Genomic DNA, 17,421 nt, shown 5'->3' with positions numbered 1-17,421 from the left:
AGAGACTTTATAATGTTTAAGCATTATAAGAACAAAGCAGATCTTTGCCACGGAGGGGCAATTTTATGAGTTTACCATGCAAGAATGTAGGAGGTGTGCAAATTTAACATTGAAAACATGCACTTGGAAGAGAAAAAAACAACAACTGGCATTTGCTTTGATTGCAGAAAGTAATAAGAGGACTCGTTTATGTTAAGGTCTTAGCGTGTTTTAAGTTAATTTAAATTAATTCAATAACTGGGGTCTCTGGATCAGGCCCAGCTCCAGCTCTAATTTGTAAGGTGGGCCATAGGACTCTCTGGGTGGGCTGAGCAGCTGGAGCGGTGGGTGTGGGTGTTGTTGTCAAGTTGGGCCAAGCTCATAATTGGGTGGGCCAGACCTGCTCTGGATGCACAGAAACTATAAGGTAATATTTTATTAAACAAAATTATGAGACATTCAATATCTCTTCATAAATATGGACAGTTTTTAAATATATCTTGTTGCTTTGTAATATCATTTGACATCATTTGTGAGGCAAAACATGTGAAAAACACAAAAATCTCTGTAATGTATAAACATCAGTCACTTTTCTGCATTAATTACTCTTTAGCCTCTTTCTCTCCTTGATGAACAAGGTAGACTCACATGCTGATGCTGAAGTAAATGAGGAACATGCCACTCTCTTTCAGTCTGACAGTACATGTACCAGGTCATTCAGTTTGTTTACGAATGAGAGCTTCACGAGTGCTGCTTTTTCCGAGCTCTTCAGGATCCATTCCTGTCAGACGCAGAATCACTGTGCATGTGCTGCTGTAGCCAAACACGCGATTGGCCACTGCTGTAATCAATCACGCAGTAATCAAGCATGCATTCAAAACAAAAACACTTCGGATCTGCACAAATCACAACAGTGACTAATTTTGATTCCAAATTCCGATGAAAGGTGAGGTGTTTGCATCCCTGCAATATAAACATAGATTTATGTCCACTGAGGTTTTTGACACCACAACAAATCATGCTTAAGAGGTTTACAGCAAACACACTTTGTGGTGTAATACACTCAATGGCGTAGATTTGGTTTGAACATTGAGGGGGACCAAATGTGGGTCCAACGGACAAGATAAATAAGATAAATAAATAAAGTATATTCAATGTAGGGATGCCGCGGTATGAGTTTTTGATGGTTAGATCAGCGTCTGAGAAAACAATTGTGGTTAACCAGTTTTACAATTATTTGCACATTTGCTTATGCAACAGCACAGATGCAAACAATACATATCACATAACAATAGTCTAAATGTTTAAGTGGACGTATTTCTGGGGGTTATGTGGACACTATGGGAAGCCCTTAGGACGATTTAAGAAGCAACATTTCAAAGTTTACTTGCTGATGGTAACTACATGCACACTGTCAGCACGCTTAAACATTACAAAAAGTTCCATCTTTAATTCATCACCTTAAAATTAACACAGCTAAAAATATTAAATTTACTAGTTTGTTGTTGAACGACTAGTGGAGCATCCTGACCCATTTGTAGAATGTGTTTCTTTCCATGACTTCTGTCTGCTTGTTTTACATCCGTCGCCTTCAGTCAGTCATTTAAATGCTGCAAAACGATTTAAGTCGCTTTTTTGATGGATATGAGTCTGGTAGATCGAATTCCTCTGTTATATTTTGGAATTTGTGTGTTTAAGCTTCAGTTTCACATGAATTGAAAGTTTATGTTCAGTTCGTGATACCTGGTCATTAGAGCACCACATGGCCACCGTCCGTAACCATAGCAACAGCTACAGTACCCACGCAGAGTTTTCCCATTTAGGCTTACAAAATCTTACAAAAAACTCTTTTATATTATACATTTATACATTATATATATATATTTTTTTTTATATTGCCACATGTAAATAAAGTATTTCACAGGTTTTAACCGTGGATTGTAAATTCTTATGATTAAATTAACCGTGATATTTTTAATCGCGGTTAATAATAAAACTGTATAATCCCATTATCCCTAGTTCAATGCATACTCTTAAATATTTATACACTGTATCATATCAAACATTCAGAAAAAGCATTGGGTTAATTTTTCATAAAAAAACAATACCATAAAAAACAAATGATTATTTCTGTGGACACCTTTAACATCTTCACTGACTCCACATATGACTCATGTGATGTATTTGTTTTCTAAATTCATACAAAAGTTTTGTGTGGGTTTTGTGTGGGTAACAGGCCTACAGATCGAAACTGCACATTGTCAGCCACTGAGTTTTATTCCTGCAGGGGGCACTTGACGCTCTGAACACGAATCCTCCATTCATCCGCATTTAAATCTAAGAATGCTTTATATACATTTGGAGACATTTTACACTGGATAGTAATTTTTTATAAAAACTGATAATTGCAAGGATTCATACCTGTGAAAATCCGCCTCACTATTATCTATAAAAGCATTTTTAAGAATCCTCATCCAGTAATAATAAACAACTGTGAGTTCATGCATCCTGGCCAGCACTGAGATACCTGAGGTACCACACTGCCACTGCCGTCTCGTTGGGCGATACCAACTCGTTCAACAGAAAGGGGACTACAGTTTTTTTGTCTCAATATGACAGAGTCACAGCAACGCAATTACAAGGTATCTCAAACTAAATTATTTTCAGCATTAAAATAATATGGACAGATGCATGACTTGGGGGGGACAAATCACCCCCTTCACAGTATTGGGGGGGCGTGTGCCCCTTGTCTCCCCCAATTCTACACCAGTGAATACACTTTCAACATGGCTTTAGTGCTACTGAGACATCAGAGGTCATTACTGCTCTTCTCTGGAGAAAGATAACAGCTCTAGCGTGTGTGTGTGTGTGTGTGTGTGTGTGCACAGCCTTACACAGAATCTTCAGAGAAAAGCACAGTGTTGAAGCTCTCTGACTTCTCCAGTAAAATAGGGGTTGTGGTGGTTGGACTTAATGTGTTTTGACCTGTCAATGAAATCAAGGGTAAAAAGACAGAGATAGAAACGGGAGTGTTAAGTAAAAACTTAAATAGCAATTGTACAATTATAGTAAACAAAACTGAAAATCAAACTACTTAAAAAGTCTTGTGTTTGAATGTTAGTTTGACAGTGCACAGTGGATTCATTGCCTTGAGTATTCAGACCTTAAGCTCTCTCATTTTACATAGCTGCAAATCCTACATTGAAATTTTGATCTCTGTGATATTTCTTATTTCATAGGACTCTGAAACACTGACATTAATTATTGTCATTTGACAGTGATTTAAGTAAAAAAATAAAAAAATAAATAAAAAAATAAAATAAAATAAATGATAAATTGAATATAGAAAAATGCTGTTTTCACAAGCATTCAGTCCCCACATTTAATATTCTCTAAAAATTCATCTATTTGCAGAGGCAACTTTTGCATTCATCACATCTGTAACAGTCTAACACACTATTTGCTTCAAGTTGTTCTGAATTTGAATTGGATGATGTCTGTTTACAGCAATTTTCAAATAGTGCCAGAGATTATTGATTAGACTGAGATCGGGGCCTTGACTATTCATCTGCTTTTCCTTCAGTCGCTCCCTTGTTACTTTGCGTTTATGTTTGGGCTCATTATCCTTCTGAAAGAACTTTCTCCCATGTTTCAATTTTTAGGTAAACACACAGATTCTCTTGTGGTATTTCCCTAATTTATCACCATTTATCCCTGCAGATGAAAAGCAGCCCCATATCATGATGCAACCCACACTATAATTCACTGCTGTTTCTGAGATGTGATTTACATGACACAATGTTTGGATTTTTGCATACAAAGTTCTATCTTGATCTCATCTGACCACAAAATCTTTTCCCAAACTGTAGCTGGGTCACTATTATGCTTACTGGAAAACTCCAGACAGCCTTTGCATGGTCCTTTCTCAGCAATAACTGCTTTAGTGTCACCCTTTTATATGAGAAAAGTGTTACTCAGAGTGTGGCAACTCATAACGTAATAACAAGGCATAATGTAATAACTGCATATACTGTAATAATTTAAATGTAATAGATGTTCATAATGTAATAATTTTCTCAAAACAAACTGTAATAAAATTGGGAGGGCATAATGTGATAACATTTTTTGATGTTGTTGCAAAATGTAATAGGTTATTACATTATGAGGAATTTTTACATTTTGAACTCACCAAAAAGATTGTAATTAAAAATGTAATAATTTTGTCATATTGTAATAATTTAAAACAAACAAACAAAAGTGTCCTTTTTTAGGCATAAAAAAACTTTTCTGAATCTAAATCTATTCTTAAACTACCTACAAAGTACACTGAATTAAAAATGAAATTGCATTAGAAATATTCATGCAATTATTATTATTCTTTATTTATTATATTTGAATGTTTTAACAATATATTTTAATATTAAGTAATATACTGATAACCCAAAATACAGACTCAATTAAGTACCCAGCGCTGTCTTGCAGGCAGCTGCTTTCCAGCAATCATGTATGCGAGTGCAGAATATTTTAAGCATTATATCTTTATTAACTGGAGATTGATGTCTATAAATGATTTCATGTATGTTTGAAAAAAATATCTAATTCTGTCATATATCATCTAAATTTTTTTTTGGAATCACTAAGAGACTATTTTCTCAAAACACTGTTTTATAACAGCCGTCATTTAAAGGGGACTTATTATGCAAAATCCACTTTTTAATTTTTTTTGAACATAATTATGTGTCCCCAGTGTGTGTAGAAAACCACAAAATATGGTAAAAGACCATCCCTTCATTTCTTTACTTTCCCCATCAATAAAAAACAGTGTCTCCGAATGAGCCCCTTATGATGTCAAAAAGGGAAAGGTACCGCCCACGGCTAGCAAAGAGTCGCTTAGATCCACCCTCATTAAAACCAGAGTGGGCAGCACACAGGCCGCCATATTTATCTCCTTGCTAGAGCCGCTTGTGCTAACTCAGACTGCTTCATCAACGATGGTCAACACAAGGCTGGATTTGCTTCAAAGCTAAGGATCAAGTATGGATCAATACAAACTCTCCGTGACCCAACTTCAGATTTGTAAGTCATAAGTTTCGCACTTTATACTTTTTAATGTTTGCAATTTGGCTTTCTGAATTTGCTTGTCTGCACGTTGCACGATAAACGCTAGTTGTGAAAACATTGTGCTTTGTGTAACATAGCAACTAGTCCCTAAATACCTTATTCCATAACAATGAAGCTGTAGCTCTGTTTAGGTTACGATATAAACTGATTGGCGTCCTCCACAGTCCCGCTTGAGTGGTCATGCAATGAAGATTTTCCGTGTAATAAAACCGGTCATTATTTCAAAAATGATTATGAAACGATAGTGGTATTTTTGACAACTATACAGTGCATCCGGAAAGTATTCACAGCACTTCACTTTTTCCACATTTTGTTATGTTACAGCCTTATTCCAAAATGGATTAAACTCATTATTTTCCTCAAAATTCTACAAACAATACCCCATAATGACAACATGAAAGAAGTTTGTTTGAAATCTTTGCAAATTTATTACAAATAAAAAACCGAAATAAAATCACATGTACATAAGTATTCACAGCCTTTGCTCAATACTTTGTTGAAGCACCTTTGGCACCAATTACAGCCTCAAGTCTTTTTGAGTATGATGCTACAAGCTTGGCACACCTATTTTTGGGCAGTTTCTCCCATTCTTCTTTGCAGGACCTCTCAAGCTCCATCAGGTTGGATGGGGAGCGTCGGTGCACAGCCATTTTCAGATCTCTCCAGAGATGTTCAATCGGGTTCAAGTCTGGGCTCTGGCTGGGCCACTCAAGGACATTCACAGAGTTGTCCCGGAGCCACTCCTTTGTTATCTTGGCTGTGTGCTTAGGGTCGTTGTCCTGTTGGAAGATGAACCTTCGCCCCAGTCTGAGGTCCAGAATGCTCTGGAGCAGGTTTTCATCAAGGATGTCTCTGTACATTTTTTTTTTTTTTTAATACATTTGCAAAGATTTCAAACAAACTTCTTTCACATTGTCATTATGGGGTATTGTTTGTAGAATTTTGAAGAAAATAATGAATTTAATCCATTTTGGAATAAGGCTGTAACATAACAAAATGTGCAAAAGTGAAGCACTGTGAATACTTTCCGGATGCACTGTAGCTGTTTTTCATATTTCATAACTCGACTTTGTTATGCACAATACAGTAAGATGATTGACTTAGTGTGTTCTCCGTGTTATTTATAATTTCTCTTGCATTGTTGTCGCCGGTGTATCTATGGCAGCAGCAGGAAAGGCACAGCCCACTTCCAGCTCCTTTGCATTTAAAGCTACAGACAATAAAACAGCGGTTTGGAACAGGGCTACAAAACAGGGGTATAAAGGCATGGTAGAATAAATGATCTGTGAGGTATTTTGAGCTGAAACTTGACACACATTCTGGGGACACCTGAAACTTATATTACAGTGTAAAAAGGGGCATAATATGTCCCCTTTAAGTGATTATATCTCCACAACGGTTTGGAGAAAAGAGTTAATAATTATATTTTTTGAAAGCTGAGCATTTTCTATTTCATTTAGAAATGTTTTTTTTAATTGAAATGTGTTTCTGAGTCAATGCGACTCAAAATCATGGAGCAGGTCACAATCACAAAATTATTATATATTTTATTAATTAAATGTTCCTGGTGAGTTCACATTGTAGCCTAATACTTTTCTCTTAATGTAATAACCTATTACATTTGCCAAGTTTTATTACGTTTTGTGCTCATACAATTATATTAAGAGAAAATTATTATATTATAAGCATTACATTTCACTTATAAATGTATGTCCTTGATTACATAATTAGTTGCTACAGTTAATAATGTAATACATTTTTCATAATATATTATCCTATTACATAATGCTAAAAACTTTATTATATTATGCGTTTACAATTTTATTAAGTTTTGAGAAAATTATATTATATGACCATTTATTACATTTAACTTATTACGGTATTATTTATTAAATTATGAGTTGCTACAGAGAGCTCTTGGAATTGTTGATATTAATTAACTGTGTTGCTCTTTCAAGTGATTCTTGGCCTTTTCTTTTTTCCTCTCTCTGTGTTCACATAGACAGTTTTGAGGGATGACCTTTTCTTGGCAGTGCCTGGGATGTATGATGTAGCTTTCACTGCCACATAATTGAACAAACAGTGCCCACTGCACATTTTTATTGTTTTGTATCCTTGTCCTTATTAATGCATTTGTTTTTACTTTACATCTAATGTCTTTGGAATACTTTATTTCTTCTTTTCATTTTCACAACTGTCCTCCAGATTTATAACCTGAATAATGGTCCTTTAACAGAGGGGGTTTTATCCAGGGAATGTAGTGGGTGTAATGATTTACAGATTGAAGACAGTTGCAAGCAACGGTGCCATCACTAGGGCAAACGTTTTTCATCTGTGTTTGCATAAACCAAAGCAATATTAAAATAACTTTGATGCTTAAATGAAATAACACATAAAACTAAACTTTAATTTAGGATCAGTAATTAAGTGAAATGGCAGCTAAGGATCAAATTACTTTTACCGGGCACTTTATATGAGTATTAATTATCTGAGCTGTCACTCACGTGGCTCCCCCTCCTTGAGGTCTTCACTGCTGCCTCTTTTGATTGATGAGGAGGATGACATCCTCTGGATCTGGGTGTGTCTGTTCTGCTCATCCACCACTGAGAAGAGAGTAGGGGCGGGCCAGAGAGTGTCAACATTTCATCAAATAGTGAATTAAAGTTTCCAGTAACAATTCTTAAACAATTTTTTAAAGTTAGCTTTATTTAAATACATTCAAGGTATAAAGCAGAAATTACTATCAAAGGTCAAAATGCTGTGTTAGAATGTTTTTCTACTTTTCTTCAAACATTCTTAGAATATAACAGGAATTCTTCTAATCCTAGCCTCTTGAGGTTTTTATAGGAAATACTGTATTTGCCTTACAGATATTGTGCAGGGGCTTAGTTTCTGTTGATTATATTAGGACATACTCTTGATGTTTATCTAATTTAGTACTGGCACAAAATCTAATTACTTTTCATTCAAAAAGTGAAAAGCTCTTGCATTCAGTGCACATTATATGATGCACTCATATAAAGTGAAGAATGACCTTTTTCAGCCTGATCTATGATTTGTCGGAGTGCTTTCTTCAGGCTGTTGGCTCTCAGCATGAGCTGCTCTCTTGATCTGAAGGCTCTGGTCTGATCGGTGTCATCCTCCTCAGGTGACATGGACCCGGCCGGTACTAACTGGGCACTGGCGTCTTCGCTTAGAGCCTTTACTAGAGAGTCCAGCTTCTCATTCAGCATGGCACACTGAAGACAAAAACATAAAAAGTAAAAAAAAATATATATATATACATTCAACCAGTGATGTTGATTTCTTGTGAGATTACTTTGCTGGTCTATGAAGAATTGGACACACGGTTCATTTAACTGTCTATTTAACTGTTAAATCGAATTTAACTTTTCATTTGGCACTTCATCTGATTTTTAATTTAACTGATCATTTTACTGTCCATTTAGCTGTTCATTTTATTGTTCACCTGGCTCTTAATCTTGCTGTTTATTCAACTGTTCATTTAGCTGTTCATCTAACTCTTTATATGACTTTATTTCACTGTTCATTAAACGGTTCTATTGATTGTTCATCTGACCCTTCATTTGACTGTTCATTTAACTTAGTTTGACTATTCATTTAGTTGTTCATCTAATATTTTATAACTTTATTTTACTGTTCTTTTAGTAGCTCATTTGACTAATCCTCTGGCTCTTCATCTGAATATTTATTTAACTGTTCATCTGACTCTTCATCTGACTGTTTTTAACTGTTCTTTTGACTGTTAATTTAGCTGTTCATCTGACTGTTCATCTAGCGCTTCATCTATTTAGCTGTTCATATGACTGTTTATGTAACTGTTCATTTCACTGTCAAGTCATTTTTATTTGTATGGCACTTTTCACAACACCTACTTTTGAAGCAGCTTTACACAAAATTATGCTGTAACAGAAAATTATGCTGTCCATTATTGTAAACTAAGCTCTTTGTGCTTTAGTGTGTGTAATCAGAGGAATATGGTTCTTATTTGTAGAATCGTAGTGTCATTACTCCAGCCTACTCATGCTCAGAGCACCTATAATACAATTATAAAAACACAAACAGACACATAAAAACTCACATAGGCTTCCAGCACACACACAACTTTACCTTTTTTGCCATAACATCAGCCTCATCCTTGTTCTCTGTGGCCCGTTCATAAGCTTTTCCGACCTCTGCCACAAAATCATTAACTGTCCCACACAGAAACCTGCAGACAGAGACAGGGTTGAAAATTATTGACATGCTTCATGCTTTGTGAATGTGTACTAACCTACAACACACATAACACTCACAATACATTCATTGTCTGAGTCAAGACTGAGACCAGAGAGGGTCGAGTCCAAATCAAGGCCGAGACCAGAAGAGGCTCAGTCTGAGACAAGACACATAGGTCTAATGCAATCTTAATGAATGTGTTAAATGTAGAGTTTAAACAACTAAATTGACTATAAGCTAATCATATATCAAATATAGCTCATATATTATTTGTTTATGCTTATGTTGGTTTACCAGTTGAGGAAAATTAAATAAATGACACATCCTATGTTAAGAGAACACAATTTGAATTATGACATATCAGTGTTAAAAATCTGTCAGTAAAAATCTAAAATTAAAGGTACAATGCTCCTTTGGTTTAGCATGACAATACAAACTATTAGCTTCTGTGTTCCATTATATTCTATTCATTGTAAGTCCAGTAAATATTTCTGCTAAAAAAAAATACAGTACTACTTTACTATAAAAAAATAAAAAATAAATAACAAAGATGTATTAAATGTCAACTGTTAACGCAGTGAACTGAAACCTTTACTTTCAATGTGTTTACAATTTCTTCAATTGCACTATTTTATTCCATCCACTGTAAGCCAAACAAGCATTTTTGATATACTAAATACGGTCTTACTGTACTATAACTTCAGGTCTTGACAGCTACAGCAGGGAATGATTACTTTTCAAAAATATGAGAAAAGCCACCCTATTACATACACCAGGTTTCAGATAACTTCTTTAATTATAGCCAATTATTATAAAAAAGTTTAAATGTTACACCTATGAGGTGTTATTGATATAAAGTAAATGTTTATATATTACTGGAACTGAAACTAAAAGGTCCCACTAACTTTTGTCTCAGCCTCAGATACGCTCAAAGAGCAGATTTTTGTTTGCTTTTGACACTTAAAATGCATCTTTAAAACGTGATTAAAAACCACTTCTTTAGTCCCTTTCAGCTTTCCATACTTAAATCACATTGTGTACAATTGACACTTGCTGAGTTTGGAAAGGCATACTACCCATACTACTATTATTACTTCTGCCATACCTGTCTATGGCCGAAATAGTAAGAGTAGTATGGTAGTATGCCATTCCAAACTCGACCACAGTGTGTGTGGCTGTGTCTTGAAGGTAACACCCCTGCAGCCTAAGTATCGTGAGAGTCTCACTCGCTGTTACAAAGGTTAGGTTTAGGGTTAGATTCAGTGGTAGGGTTAGGGATAGGTTTAGGGGTAGGTATAGGGTTTCTGTAGGACTCCAAATAAACACAATAAACACAGCGTGTGAACACTGCATGCAGCATTTGCGAGACTTTAGGTAACAGGAAGGTTACCTTCTAGACACAACCCTGTGTGCGTCTCATCTTGTTCCCTAGCTCCCTCCATGTCGTGAATCAGTATATTGTGAACATGAATTGGGGCACTGACAAGGGTGTTCATCCACTGAACATTGGGACATTTGCTCATTTAAGCGTAGCTATTATTAATCAACAACATCGCTGTATAAATGACACTGTCATGCATTTTCATGGTAGATATTACAATTTACAGTGTTAATGTGAAATTCTAATGACAAATGAAGAAATTAAAATACTAAGGAGTGTATTTTTAATCTTCTTCTAAAAGCTCTAATATTTAAAATATTGTTTCCCTTTCATGCACAATATGGATGAAAGATATTACAAACAACATCTCTTTTAAAGAAAAATAAGGCTTTGATTTAATAATTTTAAATTTTTGCTGGTGTTCTAATGACTTGAAAGACTTCTTGAAAGATGTGAAAACTTTTCTGGTAAGGGAAAAAAAAGTGAGCAACGATGCTCCCTGAATTTTATGCTGCATTCTGGGAATTTTTAGGGAGCGAACATTTCAGTGCATTGTAGCGATTTTGCGAGACAGCCCTAGAAATGGTTCCCTGATCAGTACCCTGACTACTAAACGAGGATGCTGACTGAGACGCAACCAACATTAAATAATTGTTTCGTTGTGTGTTTTTTAAGTTAGCTTAGAAGTTAGCAGGCTTTTAAAAAATAGGTGCTTATGAGGAAAAAATTATTTCTGGATATGCCCAAGTTTGGGAGGTTCATGGCATCGCGTCTTAATAAAAGATGTCCTGGTTCATGTCTTTAAATTTGTAAATTCCTCAGGTACATCTGTATATGACTTTCTGTGTAAAGATCAAGTCAACACAGTATTCATTATCTCACCAAGATAGGCATTTTGACCGTTTTCACACACAGCCACAGTAGCGAGTCGCAAGCACTCTTCTTGCAAGCGTGCAGGCTTTTCTTTTTTTTTTTCTTTTTTTTTGTTTGAAGGGGCTATACTGGTCTCGGGGAAAAAGTTAGATTCCACACCTTTACGAGTCGAGACTGAGACCGGAGAGGGTTGAGTCCAAGACAAGACCATAAAAATATAAGTACGGTCTCGAGTACTACAACACTGAAACAAACCCACACACAGATTATACTCACTTGGCAGATGATATGACGTCACTGTGTTTGTCGGAGTCCAGGATTTTGGTTAAATGAGTGGCAACAGAATCAGCATATTGTGTAATCTGGATTATAAACACCAGTTTTAAGAGAAAATCCTTTAAGATCAAGTTTAAACACACCAAGCACTTCAGCAGCATTCACGTTAGCTATGCATTCACTCTTTAGACTTGTCATTTTTGAAAATGGCTTATTTTTATGTATGTATTTTAAGATCACCTGTAGGGGGCAGTCTGATGAGTCCTCCTCCTTTACGATCGCTGGAGTGTGTTTGGTGGGCACTTCATAGGTCATCACACTCCATCTGACATCACAAACGCATACACATATAGTAACATTGAGAAGAGATTGCTGAGAATATTCATTCATTCATTCATTTACTCATTCTCTTTCTCTCTTTCAGTCACCTGTCCAGCATCTTGGTCGTAGCTCTCTCCAGTTTCTCCAGTATCTGCAGCAGCTGAGCATCATCATCACAGAGCCCGCCCCAGCCCAGCACACGCGCCAGGTCATTTCCTGTTCCCAGCGGCAATACGCCCAGCTGACACTGTTAACCACACACACACAACACAAAATTAAAATCAAAACTGACCCTATTTACTTAATAAATGTCCCTGCTCTTATAGTGCATGACTCATCAGTGCATATTATTCTAAAAAGATATTTGCTTTTATACGCTTTCATCAAAATGTAATACATTTCTCTGCCTCTAAAATGGATTTTCTTTTCTGCTTAAGTAAGCAAGGCTGTATAGGAGGGGGAAAAAATAAAATAAACCAATATTTTCATAAATCTTTCATACACCTCTCCACCCATCTGTCCAATCAAATCCCTTTGTGCTGCCTTACATTATTTCCCACTGAATATTCAAAATACTCAGAAAATAAATTCCGGACACAAAATGTGTCGCAAATGCTGTTGCAAAGTAATGTTGTTACTTACAGGTACAGTGTAGCAAATTACATCATGCAAGTATGTGTTGAATTGTTCTGTTGTGTTGTTGTTATGAAGCAATTATATTACTGGATGTTCTGACCTGCTTGTGCAGGCCGAGTTTGTCCAGTTCAGACAAAACCCAGCCCACACTCCCATCACCACCACACACCAGGGTACGGAAAGTCTCAAACTTCTGGAAGAGACGTAGCCTATACACAGACACGCACATAATTATATATATTAAAAATATATACAAATTTGTGTCAAACAGCAAATTCACAGCACCAACAATATAATGTGTTACAAAACGTATTTTCTAAATGTCAGGCTACTTTTAAAAGCTGCAGTAAACTAGACCGTAAATCATGACTGAGAATGTTACAGCAATCAAATGAAAATGTTTAAAGCTTTGTTGACTGAGTTTACAGTGAAGGATTCCTGATTATTTTACTGCCTTCCAAAGTCTTTTAACGGATCCTGCAATGTGTGATCAGCGGCGTTGAACTCACCCCAGCTGTGGCCCACCGTTCATGAGGTCAAAAACCTGGGCCGGGTTCAGCAGCTGCTTAAACTTGCGGAGGAACTTGACGCCCTGATTATCACCACTCTTACTGTTCACCAGCACCAGCAGAGGACTCAAGCAGGACAGACTGGTGGCCTTCCAGAAGCCTGCAAGGAGCGAGGGATGATGAAAAAGGAGAGCGGAGGGAATGGAGAGGGAGGTGAGAGAGTGTGAATTGGGAGGTGTGTCGTGTTTGTAAATGTAACCACATTTGATCACTCTTGTGATGATTCTTTGTGAATATAATAATCATAAAACAAATTGGCAATACTGATTTCAACAAAAAAGGACTAAAAATACCATGGTGCAATCATGTTTTTTAGCCATGTACCATGGCAATACCCTATTTTTTGAACGTGTGATAGTACCATGGTATTCTTTGATGTACTTAGGGATACCATGTAAACACCATGGTATATGAAAATAATCATTCAATACCATGATATTATTATGCGATACCATTACTGTACACTGTACAATGCAGTGGCAACTGGTGCTTTACTGTAAATTATTGTTAGTTGCGAAGTCCCATCAATTTGAGAGCTAACTAATCATCAAATAGAAAAGCTGGGCAGCCAGGCAGGATAAAAATGCACTGATTGAAAGCCAGTTATAATAAACAATCAGATGGTGTTTCCAATGCAAATAGCACTCATGAAACTCTCATAGACTGCCAGAGGAGCATGGCAGGACCAAAAATTACATTGACGTGTTTAGAGCCTCTTGCCCAATGAGCATCGACCCCGTCTGCCGGCAGGTCAACCCATCTATCTGGATCAGGGGAGGGGACAAGAAAAAAAAAAAAAAGAAAAAGTGGCACCTACACGCCGTAACGGCGATCGTGCCAAATTAACAAAACATTTAAAAAGAGAGGGAAAAGGCCAACATGGAGCGGCAGTGGGAGAGAGAGTGGAGAGAGAGAGAAAAAAATAATAATTTACTTGCCGGTTCTCCGATACGCCATAGTCCGGTCCTCGGCCACTCCTCCACCCTCTAGTGGATGACAGCCGCACCTCCCCGGGTGGATCGGAGGCAGTCCTCCGGCCCCTGGAGGATGGAACGCCCCGCCGTGTTTTTGGTGGACGGTAGGGGTCTCCCCCGCCCCTGGCAGCGGTAACCGCTCCATGCGGTTGGTTGGGAGCCCCTCCTCCCCTCGCGGTCGGCGGCCGTTCCTCCGCTTCCAGGTGGCCAGGCTCCTCCATCCTCCGGCGGATGGCCGCGGCTGCTCCTTTGCTTTCTTCCTTCCCGAATTTTGCCACCAGTGTAACAGGGTAGAAGGAAAGGAGGAGGCGAGAACCGGCTTAACGATATAAATAATATTTTAATAATAAACTGTATCAAAAGACGAACACACACAGGTGTCGGACAGCTGTTCGTAACTCTCTCTCTGTCGCACTGCCGTCTCCAGTCGGCCTTTATCCCTCTCGGGCTATATATATATATATATATATATATATATATATATATATATATATATATATATATATATATATATATATGTACATATACTGTACTACATTGGTCACTGCCGCATTTCTTATAAAGCCATTCTTCCTGTGTAGTCTTAAAGAAATTACCATTAATACCATAATATTGTCACAGTACTTTATTGAAAGTGTTATTTTGAGCTCACACTGAATTATTTCCTCTGCTACTCAGTTTTGAAAGAAAAACTGCTGAAAATGAGCGAGATTGAACCAACAGAACATTTTGTGAAATGCACAAAATAAAAAAGTATTTTAATCGAAATAGTAGTAATTAGAGAGCTTTTACTGGGCATGTTTGAAGTCTGACTCTATGTGGAATCACAGTCTCTCAGTAGAGTGAAAATTACAGTAGAATAGACATTATAATAATTCAAAACTTGTGAAAATGAAAACCTTTTTACATATCTGCTGTTTAATGTTTTGGCTATGGCCAACGTTACAAAGAAACCTTTTAGCTATCACTTGATTAGCATTTTCAAAGCATGCTGAATATTGAACTGGTTTTATCAGGAGAATTAAATGATTGCAGAAAATCACCTTTTCTACTAGATCATTGCGGTAATTATGCTTAAACTAAATATTAGCATTTGCAAGTACATACAAAAGCATATAACAATGTATAAGTGTGTTATGGAGAGACCAGCACTGATGCAGTTGCCAGGGCAACCCTTACCGTCAGAGTCAATGCTGTTAAGTGCAGTGGGCGGGATGATGGAAACCTTAAACTGACCCAGAGGACAGACCTTCCCCAACTGCTCTTTACAGCTGTTATGTACCTATATAAACCCACACACACAGAGGGAATGTATAGTGAGATACATTACTGGGCACTCAGAGAGAGTGTGATCAGAACTATACAGCTATACCATAAATCATCACTTTACCAGATGGGGACACACTGGTTCCATAAGGTAAATACCTGCTTAATATGATGTTACAGTTTTCCCCGTAAACTGTAGGGTGTTTATGTGAGATTTCTAGTTGTTATGGTTACAAAGTGAAGTGGGTGTGATGGATATATATGCAGCACTCAGTTATACAGAGGTGACGTACAATGGCTTTGCACCAGAGGCAGCGCCAGTCCTGTAGTCGGCGGACGCTGCCACAGTTTCGATCACACACCACACACTTAGCACTGACCGGCAGGTTCCCCTCCAGCCATTGGTGAGGCATAGACACCTGTGAAAAACACACATGTTTGTTTTTCTATCATAGTGGGTAGTACTTTCCATTGACTTTGGTTGTTTTTGTAGTGAGCTACTGATCTTTTCTATCCTCCACCCTAAACCTCAAAGAAACCTTTCTGCATTTGTAGATTTTTATTAAACTGACAGTTTCAAAAAGAAAATTCTGTCATGATTTACACACCTTAGTCACTCCAAACCTGTATGACTTTAATTCTTATGCGGAACACAGAAAAATATGTTTTAATGAATATCTAGATCTGTCTTTTCAGTATAATGGCACTTGATAATGCACTGTAAAAAATGGTAACCTTCAACTGTATTTCTCAAAGTGTGGGGTGCTCCCCCCAAATCTAATTCACTTTCACACATAAAAAAAGTATTTGTGACAATAAACGCAAGAACCAATGTGTGCAATTTATTTTCCTTCCTTTTTCTCCTTAAGCCTTGTTTATACTTTCGCCTGGCACTCCGGGGGTCCTGTGTGTGCAGCTCTTGAAGTCCTGAGGCGTTTATACTGATGTGGGTGTCAGGTGTGCTCACAGCGCTGTGCTTATGTAAACAAAAAGATTTTTACACGTGCCAGATCCGAAAGGGTGAAGAGATGAAATAACACTTAAATTCTGGTCTGTTCCTCACACAGCACTAGAGTGCAACAGTCTGGTTCCAGAAGTAAAAATCCCATTAATTTATCCCATAGACAAATTGATTTTCACTGATAACTTATAAACCTTTAAAGACAGACCTACCGTCAGCTACGAGGTAGTTCACCGATGGTATATGCTTCCGTTGAATCCATCCGTTTGCCTTATCGTTGAGATATCATTGTTGATGGATCATTGTTTAAAGATCATGTTTGATAGCACAATTCATGGTAAACAACTACATTACCCATGGTACAGCAGAGAAAGATCCACCAATCAGAGAACCGTGGCCAAGGAAACACTTGAAACCTGACTCTGAGCGAATGCGTGCTCCCATGACGTACTGTGAATGTCGTAATCGAGTCAGTCTCCCTTCACCATTAAACTACTTCTATATTTGTAAATATGGGAATATTTAGCACTAAACTTAAAATATATAATTTCTATACTTATAATCAACAACCTAAAATCAATAGCTTTATATATTTCCATATTTTTTTTTATTTAAATGACATCATTCCCAATGCTTCATGGGATTGTAGTCCATGCCCTAATGAAAGACGATAAGTACACAGCCTTGTACCCTTGTCTTTATGTCTGATTTTAAAATACTTTTGTGACTCAAAAAAAAGTTTGTGATGTTGTGATTCTCCTCAGAGTTGGTTGGTTTGGTTTATGGCTTATAACTCTTTTGAAGAAGGATTTTATAAAAAAGTCT

General features: G+C 37.0%; 1 protein-coding gene across 2 annotated transcripts in view; it reads right to left on the bottom strand.

The window, feature by feature from the left end:
* si:dkey-172j4.3 (diacylglycerol kinase delta) overlaps positions 1–17,421 on the bottom strand; it is a 121,808-nt gene that overhangs the window by 19,756 nt on the left and 84,631 nt on the right. For both annotated transcript variants that reach the window (XM_051722763.1, XM_051722755.1), the window contains 11 exons: positions 15,929–16,054; positions 15,549–15,651; positions 13,336–13,495; positions 12,927–13,035; positions 12,298–12,437; positions 12,110–12,194; positions 11,870–11,955; positions 9,232–9,331; positions 8,135–8,339; positions 7,605–7,703; positions 2,874–2,964 (listed from right to left, as the gene is read on the bottom strand). In XM_051722763.1, coding sequence (XP_051578723.1) covers positions 2,874–2,964; positions 7,605–7,703; positions 8,135–8,339; positions 9,232–9,331; positions 11,870–11,955; positions 12,110–12,194; positions 12,298–12,437; positions 12,927–13,035; positions 13,336–13,495; positions 15,549–15,651; positions 15,929–16,054 — 1,304 coding nt within the window. The remainder of the gene's footprint in view (positions 1–2,873; positions 2,965–7,604; positions 7,704–8,134; positions 8,340–9,231; positions 9,332–11,869; positions 11,956–12,109; positions 12,195–12,297; positions 12,438–12,926; positions 13,036–13,335; positions 13,496–15,548; positions 15,652–15,928; positions 16,055–17,421) is intronic.

This window comes from Myxocyprinus asiaticus, chromosome 2 (assembly GCF_019703515.2).
Source record: "Myxocyprinus asiaticus isolate MX2 ecotype Aquarium Trade chromosome 2, UBuf_Myxa_2, whole genome shotgun sequence".
NCBI classification, from domain to species: Eukaryota; Metazoa; Chordata; class Actinopteri; order Cypriniformes; family Catostomidae; genus Myxocyprinus; species Myxocyprinus asiaticus.
Note: the sequence above shows the minus strand (reverse complement) of the source record. Positions and strands in the feature narration are given on the sequence as shown.